This window comes from Ruditapes philippinarum, unplaced genomic scaffold, assembly GCF_026571515.1.
Source record: "Ruditapes philippinarum isolate M1 unplaced genomic scaffold, ASM2657151v2 ctg6874_1_1_1_1, whole genome shotgun sequence".
NCBI classification, from domain to species: Eukaryota; Metazoa; Mollusca; class Bivalvia; order Venerida; family Veneridae; genus Ruditapes; species Ruditapes philippinarum.
In genome coordinates this window covers 767-15,462 of record NW_026860500.1, presented here as the reverse complement: position 1 = coordinate 15,462, position 14,696 = coordinate 767, and the positions used below count along the sequence as shown (strand labels likewise).

The following is a 14,696-nucleotide window of genomic DNA, read 5'->3' as shown; positions in this document are numbered from 1 at the left end:
GCTTCAGTTTCTGTAGCCTCAATTTTTTTCCGTGATGGGGTTGCTAGCCCCTTCACAACCCTCCTCCTTTTTCAGCCGGGCTTGGGACCGTCCTTGGCGGAGTTAGTTTACCATTTTATTGTACTGTAAAGTTCTTCTTAACCTTGATACTTTTATTTCATGCTTTAAGCTGCTACTAGTTTTATATGTTTTAACTTTCAGATCTGTTATTAATTTTGTTAGTAAATATGTTTTATGCCTTTGTTATTGTCGGTAAATAGCGTATTAGCTAATGTTTCTTGTAATATGTAACCCGACTTAAAATAAAGTTTCTTGTATCTTGTAGGCCTATATAAATGATTAGATCTATATCAATTATCATAATACAGTTAAGTTCTGGCTTCCATAACTTGTCGCTTTTATTTTGACGTTGTGCGACAGTAAAAGGTCTAGCAGTACTATAAAACCTGTTCGCTGAAGTCTCTTTAGTCGTGAGTACTGTAGTGTAGATCTATAGTACTGTGTGTTCGGTGTGTGATTTTTATGTCAGATTTTTGCATGCTTAAATTATTACTATGACAGATGAACTTTTTCCAAGTGTAAGGGCAATAGAAGTTATGATTAATTTATTGAGAATATGTATGTAACACAATTTTAGCTTAATACCAAAATTCCTTCTCTAAGAGGCCAATGTATAATAATACAGTCTGACGCCGGTAAAAAATATTCGACACTCCTTTATTCGAATACCCGGCATTATTCGAAGTAGATCAGTGGTCCCGTTTTTATTTCTAGATAAACCAATATTAATACAAGCATATATAATTCGAAATGCATTATCCGAATACCTCATATTTTTCTTAGTAAAATTTTGGTCCCGATTATACAATTTTGAAAGAATTTCACACCTATTATTCTAAGCCAGACTAATTATTATTCGAAGCCAGACTAATTGGCGTAGATCCATTCGCTGACCGGTAGACTTGTGAAAAAATATCAACAGTCATGAGTGTATTTAGACAATCATGATAATTACACTTTGTGCGTTCTTTAATCAATTTTAATTACCAAAAATGAAAAGCAATGCACTGTGTCCGATGTTGTTACTGTTATTGCTTGAAGATGACAGCAATAATTTTCATACATATAATCTATGTGTGAATTTGTCAAAACATCCAAAACATGTTTTTCATTAATTGTAACGCTACATGAGAGCCTTTACCCTAATCGAAAATACCAGAATTTAGCTGTAAATACCATAGTGAATACACCATTATCAAGGCTTTGCATGAAACGAAACGATACATAATGTAGAATAAAATGCAAGTATTTATGTCTTCAATGACAATAACATAATTTTTAAGCATTTTTTCTTTAATATTTATCTTTCTCAATTGATTGCAGGTAGTAAGTGTAGTAAACGGTAGCTTTGGTATTGGTCAAAGTGGAGTAGTTTTTCGTCTTATCACAATATTCCAATTTCAATAATTCGAACCTATCGAGTATTTGAAGAAATTTTTCAGTCCCAGGCACTTCGAATAAGTGGGGTTGGACTGTATGGTTATAATTATATAAACAGGGCTCCAGGTATAGAATTTGGAAAAAATTATTTTTACATATATCTTTAAAGATTTATAACTTATTAACAACTTAGTTGAGTTCTCTGAGTCAGAAACAAAATCGTAGGAAACATTGCTGCTGATAATAAGTTTGTAAGACCATACATGTGAACTTTTTTTCAATGATCAAGTGGGAGATTTTTCTTCAAAAAGAGTGAGATTTTAGAATTTGCAATAAACAAAGAAGAAAGTTCTGACATCAAAAAGAGGGAGATTTCTTTAATTTGTGAAAATACCCCTAATTTTAAGAAAAATCTTTGAACATGTGGCTGCAGAAAGTGGGAGTCTACCGCTAAAAGTGGGAGTCTGCCGCTAAAAGTGGGAGTTCATATGTATGTAAGACATGTACATAAATGATGTCGACTTGTGAGAGATTGATAATGAATTGTGTAAAATGTGCAATAATGGTTGTTCACTAACTATTACTTAATCAACAGTAAATTTAAAATGGATAAGGATTGAATTTGTTAAACTGATAAACAGCATCAAGCCGATGTAGTTTCCTTTGACTTGAAATGGACTATAACTGACTGGACAATTTAACTGTGAAAAAGACCAAACAATGCTTTTTTTGATGCAATAAACAAATGGACTAGTCAGATTTTAAGGGAAACACTATGTATTTACAGAAAGCAAAGAAATGACTAAAACTCGCTAAATGACATTTATATTATAGGTCAGATACAATGTGTGATGAGTAATAATATATTTGCCTTTTTTCCCCTAAACTTTGCTTCTTTCAATAATACTGTTTTCTGTTGTCTGCTGTTCACCTCTAAACTGAATGTAATACTTCCTGATATCAAAATGACGCTGTCCATAGAACACAATGGCATTCTCCATATACATTCTGAATGCTTTGGTTTTCTGGTGAAGTTAATATTATCACGTCTAGGTGAATTTCATTAAATATAGGTCTTCCTTCTCATAAGAAAGAAGAATAATACTACTACATTAATAGAAATGAGCAACCTCTTTGAGACTTTCAGGCAAAAGTTTTCAAAACGATCACTTCTGGAGATACTCCCTTTACTGTAATGTGCTATATTAGGTATAACTTTCAACAGGTTTTGACAATTCTAATTACCTCAGCTCTTGGGAATTTGCCTAAATGGCATGCAATAGCAAATAAGTATTGTTTGGTCTAGTTAATTGGATCAAAGTGAAATATTAAATGGAAAAATGATTCAGTATAATTGTACATATAATTCCATGCTAGAAAAAAACAACATATAAATACACGATCAAGTTTAATTTTAAATTAGCTCTATTTTTTTAAGCCTGTGCTTATTCTGTCAGTACATATTATCCTGACAACTGTTGAATGTTTTTGTGTTTAAAGAGCAAAAGATAGACAAGACCATTTTAGATATTCAACATGATGTCTTAAATATGTTGTGTACGTTAAGCTAAAACCTTCATATAAAGTAAAGTTTCTGCATGTACTCCACATAGAGTGTCATACTACAGTTGTAAAGCTTTTACTTGAAACGGGCTATAACTGACCGAACAATTTAACCTTGAAATAGACCATACAATGTTTATTTAAATTGTATATTTTACTATGATAATCAATACTCCACATGGCCAAAATGGAAATTTCTATAAATATTGTTAAAAATGTACTGGTAATTGTTCACATCTTAAAAAGATTGGAGCAATCTTAATATTATAATTAAGGTTATTTTTATATTGTATCATAACATTTTTCATTAATTATCAATTATTGGTCAGTCACCGTTACAATTTTTACAATAGCCAATCTTTTTAAATATATTAATAATTCAACCAAATTTGACCCATTAAAAAATGAGCATATTATGTGATGATTTTAATGTGTAATCAAGGCTTAAAAGGATATTGTTTTATTAGGACTGAATCCGTCCTGTTATGTGGTACTGAATTTGTTTTATTAGCACTAAACTGTGCTGAATTGAAAAGAAACAAGGGTGCCATCATAGTCACAAAATACGCCCGTTTATGAAAGCTTTAGATGGAGATGGGGGCATTATTGATAAGTGTTACCTAGCAAGCAAGTTTTTATTCTTGGCACTGTGTTGTTAAATGAACCTTAAAACAAATCAGTAGGGAAGATATGCACAGGATGTGTGACCTTGACCTTGGTCGCAGGGACCTGAATTTTATGCACGGCACTCAGCCTCACAATGATGAACATTTGTGCCAAATTATATTGAAATCCCTCTATGCATGTAGAAGTTTTGCTCCAGACAAGCGTTTTTCTATGAGCTCTAACTGTGACCTTCACCTTTGACCTAGAGACTTGGTTCATGTGCAGGGCACTACGTCTCATGGTGGTGAACAATTCTATAAAGTAACATTAAAATTCCTCCATGCATGTAGAAAATATGCTCCGGACAACATCTGGATATTTAATCATCTCCAGTGACCTTGACCTTGCAAATATTAACCTAAATTAAATGTGTCACACCTGTAGTCATGAAAGTTACCATTTGTGCTACAATCCATCAATAAATGATGACTAAATGGTCCCTATACACATCTTCAAATTTTTATCTGAACTTTGACCTCTATGTGTAACCTTGACTTTGGTCGCAGGGATCTGAATTTTGCGTGCGACACTCAGCCTCACAATGGTGAACATTTGTGCCAAGTTATATTGAAATCCCCCTATGAATGTAGAAGTTTTGCTCCGGACAAGCGTTTTTCAATGAGCTCTAAGTGTGACCTTTGACCTGGAGACCTGGATCATGCATGGAGCAATACATATCATGGTGGTGAACATTTCCATAAAGTATTATAAAAATTCTTCCATACATGTAGGAGATATGCTCCAGACAAAATCTGGATATTTCACCATCTTTAGTGACCTTGACCTTGCATATATTGACCTAAAGTACATGTGTCACAGCCGTAGTCATGATAATAACCATTTGTGTTACAATCCCTCAATAAATGATGATTAAATCGTCCCTATACACATCTTCATATTTTTATCTAAACTTTGACCTGTATGTGTGACCTTGACCTTGGCTGCAGGGACCTGAATTTTGTGCGCGACACTCCGCCTCACAATGGTGAACATTTGTGCCAAGTTATATTGAAATCCCTCTGTGCATGTGGAAGTTTTGCTCCGGACAAGCGTTTTTCAATGAGCTCTAAGTGTGACCCTGACCTTTGACCTAGAGACCTAGTTCATGTGCGTGACATGGCTTCTCATAGTGGTGAACATTTCTATGAAATTTCATTAAAATCCCTCCATGCGTGTAGGAGATATGCTCCTGACAAAATCTGGATATTTCATCATCTTTAGTGACCTTGACCTTGTATATATTGACCTAAATTATATGTATCACAGCCATGATAATGACCATTTGTGTTACAATCCCTCAATAAATGATGACTAAATGGTCCATATACACATCTTCGAGTAATATTGAAATCCCTCTATACATGTGGAAGTTTTGCTCCGGACAAGCATTTTTCAATGAGCTCTAAGTGTGACCTTGACCTTTGACCTAGAGACCTGGTTCATGTGCGCGACACTGCTCCTCATAGTGGTGAACATTTCTATGAAGTTTCATTAAAATCCCTCCATACATGTAGGAGATATGCTCCGGACAAAATTGGACGCCACCCGCCCGCCCGCCAGGGGCGTTCCCATAATACGTCCCGTTTTTCAAACGGGCCTATAAAAAAGCATAATTCAAATGAGTTTTATTTTTTCTGCATTCTTAAAGTCATTGAGAATATATTAATAATGTATTTTTGTATATTAATGTATTTAGGTCATTTAAGTTCAGCTTACCAAATGGAGAGCACTGGGTTAAGTGTTATCAATATTTTGTTTAAAGTTTATCTTTTTTATCTGTATATATTTATTTACAACTTGTTACCTGATAAATATCAAAATTCAGACATCTGATTGGTTAATTTTGATCGACTCATTTAAACATTCAATAGTGTTATTTTAAATCATGATGCTATTTTTTTCTGCTCATATATCAAAGGTCTGATCACATTCACGATAATACTGATTAATGTAATAATTGAGCCGCGTCATGACAAAACCAACATAATGCGTTTGCGACAAGCATGGATCCAGACCAGCCTGCGCATCCACACAGTCTGATCAGGATCCATGATGTTTGCTATCAGTTTCTCTACTTGTTATAGGGTTTGTAAGCGAACAGCATGGATCCTGATCAGACTGCACAGATGCGCAGGCTGGTCTGGATCCATGCTAGTCGCAAACCCATTATGTTGGTTTTGTCATGACGCAGCTCATATATACATGTTATAATGCTGACTTAACCCTTTTCTTGCTGAATTTGTGTAATGGTCAGTCAGGTACATGTAGAACTGCACATCTATCAAACATGCTAGCCTGACTTTGAGACTGGCTTCATACTTGTTTTAGGAAAAGTCAATCACTTTTGATTTGATAACTTGAATAAATTTCATTCCAATGTTTATTTTAAATGTTTCACAAAATGGAAGAATACCAGAAACTGTAACAGTATATAGGAGTGTGGATCTGAGCACTATTACTTACTGTCATAATATCATACATGTCCTAATGTCACATGATCTGTTAGCAGTAATGTTTTGTAAAGTGTAAATTATTCAAGGTGAGAAGCGTGTTTTTGATTGATTCAAATATTAACATGTAATTTTGGGGCTAAAATAAAAATTTTATTAACAACTATTATTGTAAGACTATATTGTACTAAATTTGCTCAGTAAAAGTCTTACTGAGCAAATTTAGACTAAGAGCAAAAGCAATTACATTCATTGTTACAGTTTAGAGAAAGTAAAAATGGATAAACTGATTAGCAAAGCATAACATTAGTTTGATCAGAAACTAGCTCATGTCTCATATGTCAAAATATTTGATATTTTCACATTGTACAAATGTATATTCATTGAATTGTTCAGGGCTGAAAATTGGTATATGCATTTAACTCTGACAGTATTTTTTTTCCAGCATTTAGTTTTGTTATTGTAGTAGTCATTGAATATATCAGTGACATACTTTTTTTTCCTAAAAAAAATTACATTCAAGTTATTGATATAGACGTACATCAATAACAAAAACAGTTTTATTCCTGTCATGGTTAAAAAGGCAATTGAGTCCCTTTAAGCCCGTGCAGAAAATATTTCCTGTTCTCAGGAAGTCCCAGGAAATCCCAGGATTATCCCAGGATTTGTTTGCTACCTCTTAACAAAAGTCCTGTTTATAGGATATCTCAAGACTTTTGAACATACTGAACAGGACAAAACAGGAATTGTCAGGACTTTAATCTTACCAACAGGAAAAAACAGGAAATCTCAGGACTTTTATTTTCAAATATGTCCTGAGGACAGGAATTATCAGGACTTCATTTATAGTGAAGTCCTTTAGTCAAAGACAAGAAAGATATTTTCTTAGAAGGCCTTTCTGTAAACTGAAAAGTAAGAAGTCTTGTTAATTCCTGTTCTTTAGACAGAGGAATAAATGAAATAACTTTTGTGAGCCTTTTTATTACTGAGCAAAGCTAATAAAAAATGCTAAGTATAAAAAATGAGAAAAATTGATAAAATATATTGAAGTCGGTTTGTAATAGTTTTCTTTAACACAATGGGTATCAAAATACTCAGAATTTAAAATTCTATAATCTTAGACCTTAATCACAAACAATTAAGAAAAAATTGCTAATTGATTTTTGAACATAGCAAGGAAATTATTTTTTATATTTAATAAGATATTGTAATAGGGAAAATCAAATATACATGTATATAACCTGCACATAATTTTGGCACATATTCTGAGCGGAATAGGGACAGAATTGGCATGGAATCAGTGATTTCTGTGTGGACCATGGAAAGAAATGAAATTCTGTCATTCCATTTCAAAACAAAAACAATTCACATAAAAGTTACCCAAAGCATTATTCTACTCTAGTTTTTTTTTTGCATTTACAAACATTGAAATGTATATGTTTTCAACCTATTGTACTTCTTACAGTACTTTTTCTTACTCAAGCTCATGTAACTGTCATTTTTATCTATTTCAAATCAAGGAACCAATATGCCTGATAATTGCATACACTTAGGACACCCACTTAGATATTACACCACGCAGATCAAAGATCTGATAAAACTGGCCACCTTTGTTCTCCCACCATAATGTGCATGACTGATTTACTCCCTGGTCATTCCTACTAATCAGACTGTTCCATGTGATTATTTTGGGGAGAGGTAACATTACAAAGTTGAATGATATGCAGAATATGTCTAGGACATTGCAATTTTTCTTCTTTATTAAATTCATGATTTTTTAAATCTACTTATCTATTAGCTATTTGATGTTGTTTTTTACATTCAATGAATGTTATATAAAATGATAACTGCTTTGATTTTTGGATTAACCCTGTTTTACCTAATGATGTACCTGTCCAGTTTGAATGGTCAGCTAGAAGCTTGGAAATAGTGTAAATTACAGAGGAGACTACTTCCTGTTTAAGCAATTTTGGAGATATAGTTTTGTTTAAGATGTTAAGGTGTTTAAGTTTAATAAGTGTAGTTATGGTTAATAAGAATGACAAGAATCAGAATCACCTTGGACAAGGAGATATACAACAGAATGAGGTAATTAAACCTTTAGTTACATTTGTACAGAAACAGTTTCTTCTTTAAATTGATATATGTATATCAAACAATCAAGGTAGCAAATTAAAATTTGTAACCACTTCATACATTGATTTACTAACAATTGATTTAAATCTAGATTTGATTGTCACATTAATTTGTAACATATATAATATACAAAATAGCATATAAATAGATAGATTGTCTTTTTTATTTCTGCAAGTTAAAATAATGTGAAACAAATTAAAATTATGAGAACTAAATGGTACAGTTTTATACACACCTGTCAGTAAGTTTTGTGGAGCTGAATAAGACAGGGTTATCATAATTATTTATCATTCTATGTGTTGTTTTCAATGGAAAAATCTGATATTAGATTTCAAACAAATTGCAGGCTTTAAAGTGGGGCCAGTTCTGAGTCTGACTCTGAGATGCTAGGTGAATAATGATGTGCAGTATTGAGCCCCAAAAGGTATGCTTTATTTTTTTAAATAACTATATTTGACTATTCTTAATCTTTCCCAGAAGAAAATAATAGTTCATTGCACAATTATTTGAAACCATTTGTTACCTTTCTTTTAAAATTCTTATTTTAATGAAAGTTGCATTTAAGTTCTTACCTTGGTTGAATTTTACATCCAACTTCTAAGCAACAAATTATTCTGCAACCAAATAGTACTAAGCATTATAAGTGTAAAGTTTCTTTCTCAATGAAACAATGGCTTGCTGACAGGGTTTAAACAAATATGGCAAGGAATCCTTAGATTACTGGTCTGATTTGTTAACCTGCATTTGGCCATGCCACCTCTTGTGTTTATATTGCATGTAAAGTTTTATGACATCACTGCTTATTTGATATTTTCAACAAAACCTTTTTCTTCTCCATTACAATGAACAAATCTTATTTTTGAAATAAAAGACAATTAAAAATCAGAACACATTTCTTCTTTAAATTGATTTTTTTAAAGAAAGAAGTCAAAGTCTTGATGTAGGCAGGTTAAATGCAGGGTGAATATGTCATTTCTTAAAAATCACTTGAACAAGGCTTCATAAGTATTAGGGACCTTTTTCTTCTCATGCTAATTATATGCACATTTTTGTTAAATTTGATAATGCTAAGGGGGCTAGAATTTGGTTTATTTATACAAACACATTATGATAAATAATTGTTAGACTGCTTAAAAGAATAGAACTGTACTTGACAGTCACTCAGTATTGCTGAACATGTCTTTTTTTCCAGAAATAATGAAGGAGTCAGAGTGTCAATCAGAGTGCCAACGTTGTTCAAGGCTGGGAGATAGTCAGCTGGGAGCCTGAGAGCAAAATGACGTAAATGCCATGCAGGGAAAGTTTGTTAACTTGTAAATCAAAGCTAGCTTCTAGATGCCATCACAGTCAAACTTTTCAGTGTATTTTTTCTCAAATCTTATAAACTTTCCTGGATCTTAAGTTCTAATTTGCTGACATTGGAAATAGTGTGTGATTTTTTTCATAATAAATTTTTCTGTTCTAATCCCTTCAATTATATGTAATAATTGTATACATATAAAATGTAAAATATGATGAAATATTAAAATAAATATTTTTAAACTAACTAAATTTGTGCTTTAAATTAGTATTTCAAAGCAGCATTTATTTAAATATCAGCTTTTACTGTTTTCTACATTTCTACATGTCTGTCCTGGGGACAGGACATTTATAAGATAATGAGACTGTCCTGGGAACAGGACATTCCTGGGATTACAGGACTGTCCTGGAGACAGGACATTCCTGGGATTATGGGATTGTCCTGGGAACAGGATTTTCCTGGGATTACAGGAGATTCCTGGGATTACAGGACTGTCCTGGGAACAGGACTTTCCTTGGATTATAAGACTGTCCTAAGAACAAGACATTCCTGGGATAGCAGAGCAATATTTTTTCCTGTTCTTTCCTGTCTTCAAGAAATTCCTGGGATTGTCCAGTCCCATTTAACGGCGTGAAAAAGTCTCAGGATTATCTCAGGAAATCCTGGGATTTTTCCAGGACAAATTCCTGAGACTTCTCAGGAATTCCTGGGATAGTCCCAGGACTTCTTGTTCATTTTCTGCACGGGAAGGTTTTTGGTGTGCTGTTTTGTGTGTGAATCATAAAATAAGAATGGTAGAAAAAAAATCACAATTTTCCTTTCATTAGTATAGATTTAGCAGTTTTTATTTAAGGTGACCCATTTAGAACATTAGAGAAGAAGGTAAAAGAAAGAAGAAGGTAAAAGAAATGAAGAAATAAAAAATCATTTTTTTTTTTTATTTCAGTGGAGTTGGATTATCAGTTGCAGACCGTTTGCTGTCGGAGCATGAATGTATACATGTGTGTCTGGCATGTCGCAACAAGGGTCGTGCAGAGAACGCCAGAACAAGACTTATGAGACGTCATCCTGATTCAGATATATCCATCGTCATAGTTGATACAAGTTCTGTCGAGTCAGTTATAAGGGCTTCAGAGGAAATAAGGAACAAGTATAATATGTCATATTACACGACTGTAAATTGAATTTTTTTCGACAAGAAATTCTTTTGTGCAGCTTTTTTAAAATTCATTTTCTTTTTGGGATTAACTTTTAAGTCAAACTTACACTGAAAAGGTAATATGGCAACATTTCAGCTTTACTGGTGATTTTTGGAAGACTTAAAGTGCCCCAGATTATATTTCAACAAAGTAAAAAGCTAACATTATCTTCAGTGAATCAAGAACATATTTTTTTTCGAACATGATACCTTTTAGTGTTTAATTGATGCACACAAGACCTTGATTTATATGTTAAAGGGACCTGAGATCTTCATGAAAATATGAACACTTTATACTTTTGAATGATATTAAAGGGCATATTAAGATAGATATTAATATAAAACCAACAACACCACAATGAATAACTTCATAGAAATAAATATCACAATATTTCCCACATTGTTTTTTTTTAAAAATCATGAATGTATTTCACTGTTGTATTTCAGGTTTACAAGACTTGATTATATATACTTGAATGCAGGAATAATGAAAGTTTCCAGTATAAATTGGTCTAAAATTATAGCTATATTTTCAAGGTAAGTGATTTTCCTATTGCTTAGTTAAAGAAAGTCTTTATTTCAAGTATTTTAGAATGTAAATAAAATGGTGAGCTAGTTATCTACTAAAAGGTAAAATATATTTGAGTTTTTGAATATTTACTTTTTGACAGCCTATCACAGTATGTGCAGTTTGACAAAGTTAAGTGAAGACATCTTGGATACTTTACTTCCAGTAAAGGAGTGTCCGTTGTCCAGTGGTTAAGGTGGTTGACTTCAAACCACTTGCCTCTAACTGCTGTAGTTTTCAGTGGTGCCAGTGGCTCCAGATCATTATATGTGAGAAAGCTAGTAATCCAGCTAGCTTATGAAATATTGGTGGTTCTACTCAGTTCTCTGTTTGTGCCTGAATTAATGCACACAGGGGCAATATTGTGGTCTTCTCCACCAATTAAGCTGGAAGTTGCCAAATGACCTATACTATGTTGGTGTGATGTAAAACCCAACCATAAAAAACCTCTTCAGGTGATAATGTTCAGTTGTTGTATCACATGGCTAATTACATATTTAAAAATATGGTTGTAAAATTTACAGGGAAGAACTGAATATCAGAAGGATTTTTATTGGTCATCTTAAAATTACAACTGAAATCTGGGAATCTCATTGGCCATTCTGAAATTAGTATAATTATCTAAAGGATCTTTCTGAAATGTATACAGGTCCAAATTATAAAATAATATAAAGGAGTATCGGAAACAAACTTTCTTGTTAAATTGCTCAGACATTTTAGATCTGTGTCTGAACTTCCTCCCAATAAATATTTTACACTGCTTTAGAATTTTCCATTAATTCTAAAGTGAATATCTTATTCAACTATAGAATTTACCAAGTTATAAATGACATTCTAAAATGACAAGACTACCTAATAATGTCCATGATCCCAGAAGAACATTGTGCATACTGAAAGACAAGTAAAAGCAGTTTTACCTTGTCTGAGTTATGAAACAGTGGTTGATGACATTTTTAACGATATTTTCTTCTTACTTATTCTTATTGTAATTTGTTGTGATTTTTGTTGATGTTGTATTTAGTGAAGGTGTACGAATATTGAGTACTGGCTGGGGAGTACTGAACCACATCAACGAGACAACACCAGAAGGCCTTCAAGAAATATTTGCTACAAATCTCTTCGGACATTTTGTTATGGTAAACTTTTGTAACGTCTCATTTTCAGAATATTTCCTTATATTTTTGATAAACAGATTTAACTTATATCAATTTTAACATAAGAAACCCAAATTATGGAAGGCGGATGGTTTAATTGTAACTCAGGCTTAAAATTATGTAAGCACCCAAGGTCTTTCTTTGCCAAATCAATTAAACTGGCAAACCCCTAGTTGGTGTGATTCAAACTCATAACATGTCCGGAAAAACATGTAAAATACACAAAACCTTCAGATGTTACAAGTTTACTTTTATAAACACAAGTTGTTAGTGCAGTAATGAGTTAACTATTAAATTATATGAGGACTTAACCTGTTACTGCACTAAGGTGACAACCTGTCTTTGCTACCACATTTTACTGCTAGCTTGGCCAGCTTGCACATCCATTTAGTCAAGACAGATACTGCTGGCTGTTCAATTATAACACTTTTATATCGAAATTCTTTGATATAACAATGGATAATATAATTGTTAATATAACAATTATACAAATATAAAGATAAAATTTTAATGTGTAAATTTTAAAATATTTGTAGGTAAGAGAACTGGAGGATTGTTTAGGCAAAGCTCAGGAAACACAAATTATATGGACATCATCACAGAATGCTAATTCTGATGACTTTAGCTACACAGATATACAACATAGAAATGGGTATAGTTATAGTATGAACTTTATATCTTTTCTTAATGTTATGTTTTAGTTTTGGAAAAAAATTTACTGTTACAAAGTTCAGGGCTCGACATTAAAGTTGTCCGACTGCTCGGGGCAACTAAAAGTTTGGTCCGGGCAAGTTATTTTGAAAAGCACTTGTCCCACAGGGCACGTGAAAATAAAGCATCATTGACAAAATGCATGTACAAATTAAATAGAAAAAACGTCTTTTCATTTATAAACATCTGTAAAACAAAATTACACCATGAATCATTATCAATAATGTGAATACACTACGGTTATGTACATTTGTTTGTATAGAAAAGGAAGCAAAAATATGAGCATGCGCCGCGGTAAGGTTAAATTCCCCGTTCTTATAATAGATTATATCTACTTTTGTACAAGGTAATTATAATTCCCGGGTCATGCTGTCGTTTTAATTTTGGATGTGTGCATGTAAAGATAACATTGAAAATATGTAAATAATCGTATTGATCTTTAAATATAATTTTTAAATAAAGTTTTTGCATTAAAAATGATTTATTGTTTTATCTAATTTAACGACATTATGAACATAGTCAACGAAGACTAGTTTACGGCTGTTGACATCAATTTGTCGTTATTAGCCAGGATGATGTTTGATGAACTGATGTTTTAGATAAACTACTGAATACAAAAAATATTTATATCTAACTTACAATCAATTTCATAAACAATATGTCCAGTTTATTGCCTTATGTTTTCTGATTTACACATTTTTAATTTTTTACCATTTTTAGGTCAGGACAAGTAAGTCTTAGGTCAGGGCAAGTAGTTTTTAAAACTACTTGCTTGACAGGACAGCCTGATTCAAAAGTTAATGTCTAGGCCTGTTGTTAAATACTGAAAGTGATAAAAAATATATGTAAATGATGAGAGGGGTGAAAAATAGTTCAGTATTCATGGACTATTCCTTTGAGATATGCATGAAGTCAAAATGTCCTTAACATTATCTTCATTATCAGAGAATAGAGACAAGGCTTTTCTACTGTTATATCTTTGTATCAAGTTATCACTTGGTTCAAGCTTCAAATTCTTTCATGTGAGGAGCCTATCCAGATAGTTACGGAATGTCTTAGGTTCTTATACTCGAGTGTCTGTCTGGAAAGTCCTCATAGTATTATGACCTATACTGTATTGTACCAATATAAACCCAAACCCCAAAAAATGTCATCAACCACTGTTTCATATCTCATCATCACTGTTTCATATCTAATTACATGCAACCACTGTTTCATATCTCATTAACCACTGTTTCATATCTCATCAACCACTGTTTCATCTCATTAACCACTGTTTCATATATCATCATCACTGTTTCATATCTAATTACATGTAACCACTGTTTCATACCTCATTAACCACTGTTTCATATCTCATCATCACTGTTTTATATCTCTTCATCACTGTTTCATATCTCATCAACCACTGTTTCATATCTAATTAACCACTGTATCATCACTGTTTCATATCTCATCAACCACTGTTTCATATCTCTTCATCACTGTTTCATATCTCATCAACCACTGT

General features: G+C 32.6%; 1 protein-coding gene across 1 annotated transcript; it reads left to right on the top strand.

Annotated features, from left to right (window-relative positions):
- Positions 1-9,985: 9,985 nt before the first annotated feature.
- Positions 9,986-13,500, top strand: LOC132760319 (3-keto-steroid reductase/17-beta-hydroxysteroid dehydrogenase 7-like). Its single transcript, XM_060752269.1, has 5 exons — positions 9,986-10,185; positions 10,502-10,705; positions 11,201-11,290; positions 12,343-12,457; positions 13,012-13,500. Exons 1-5 carry the CDS (start codon positions 9,986-9,988, stop codon positions 13,174-13,176), a joined length of 774 nt encoding a protein of 257 aa, XP_060608252.1. The 3' UTR covers positions 13,177-13,500.
- Positions 13,501-14,696: the final 1,196 nt, after the last annotated feature.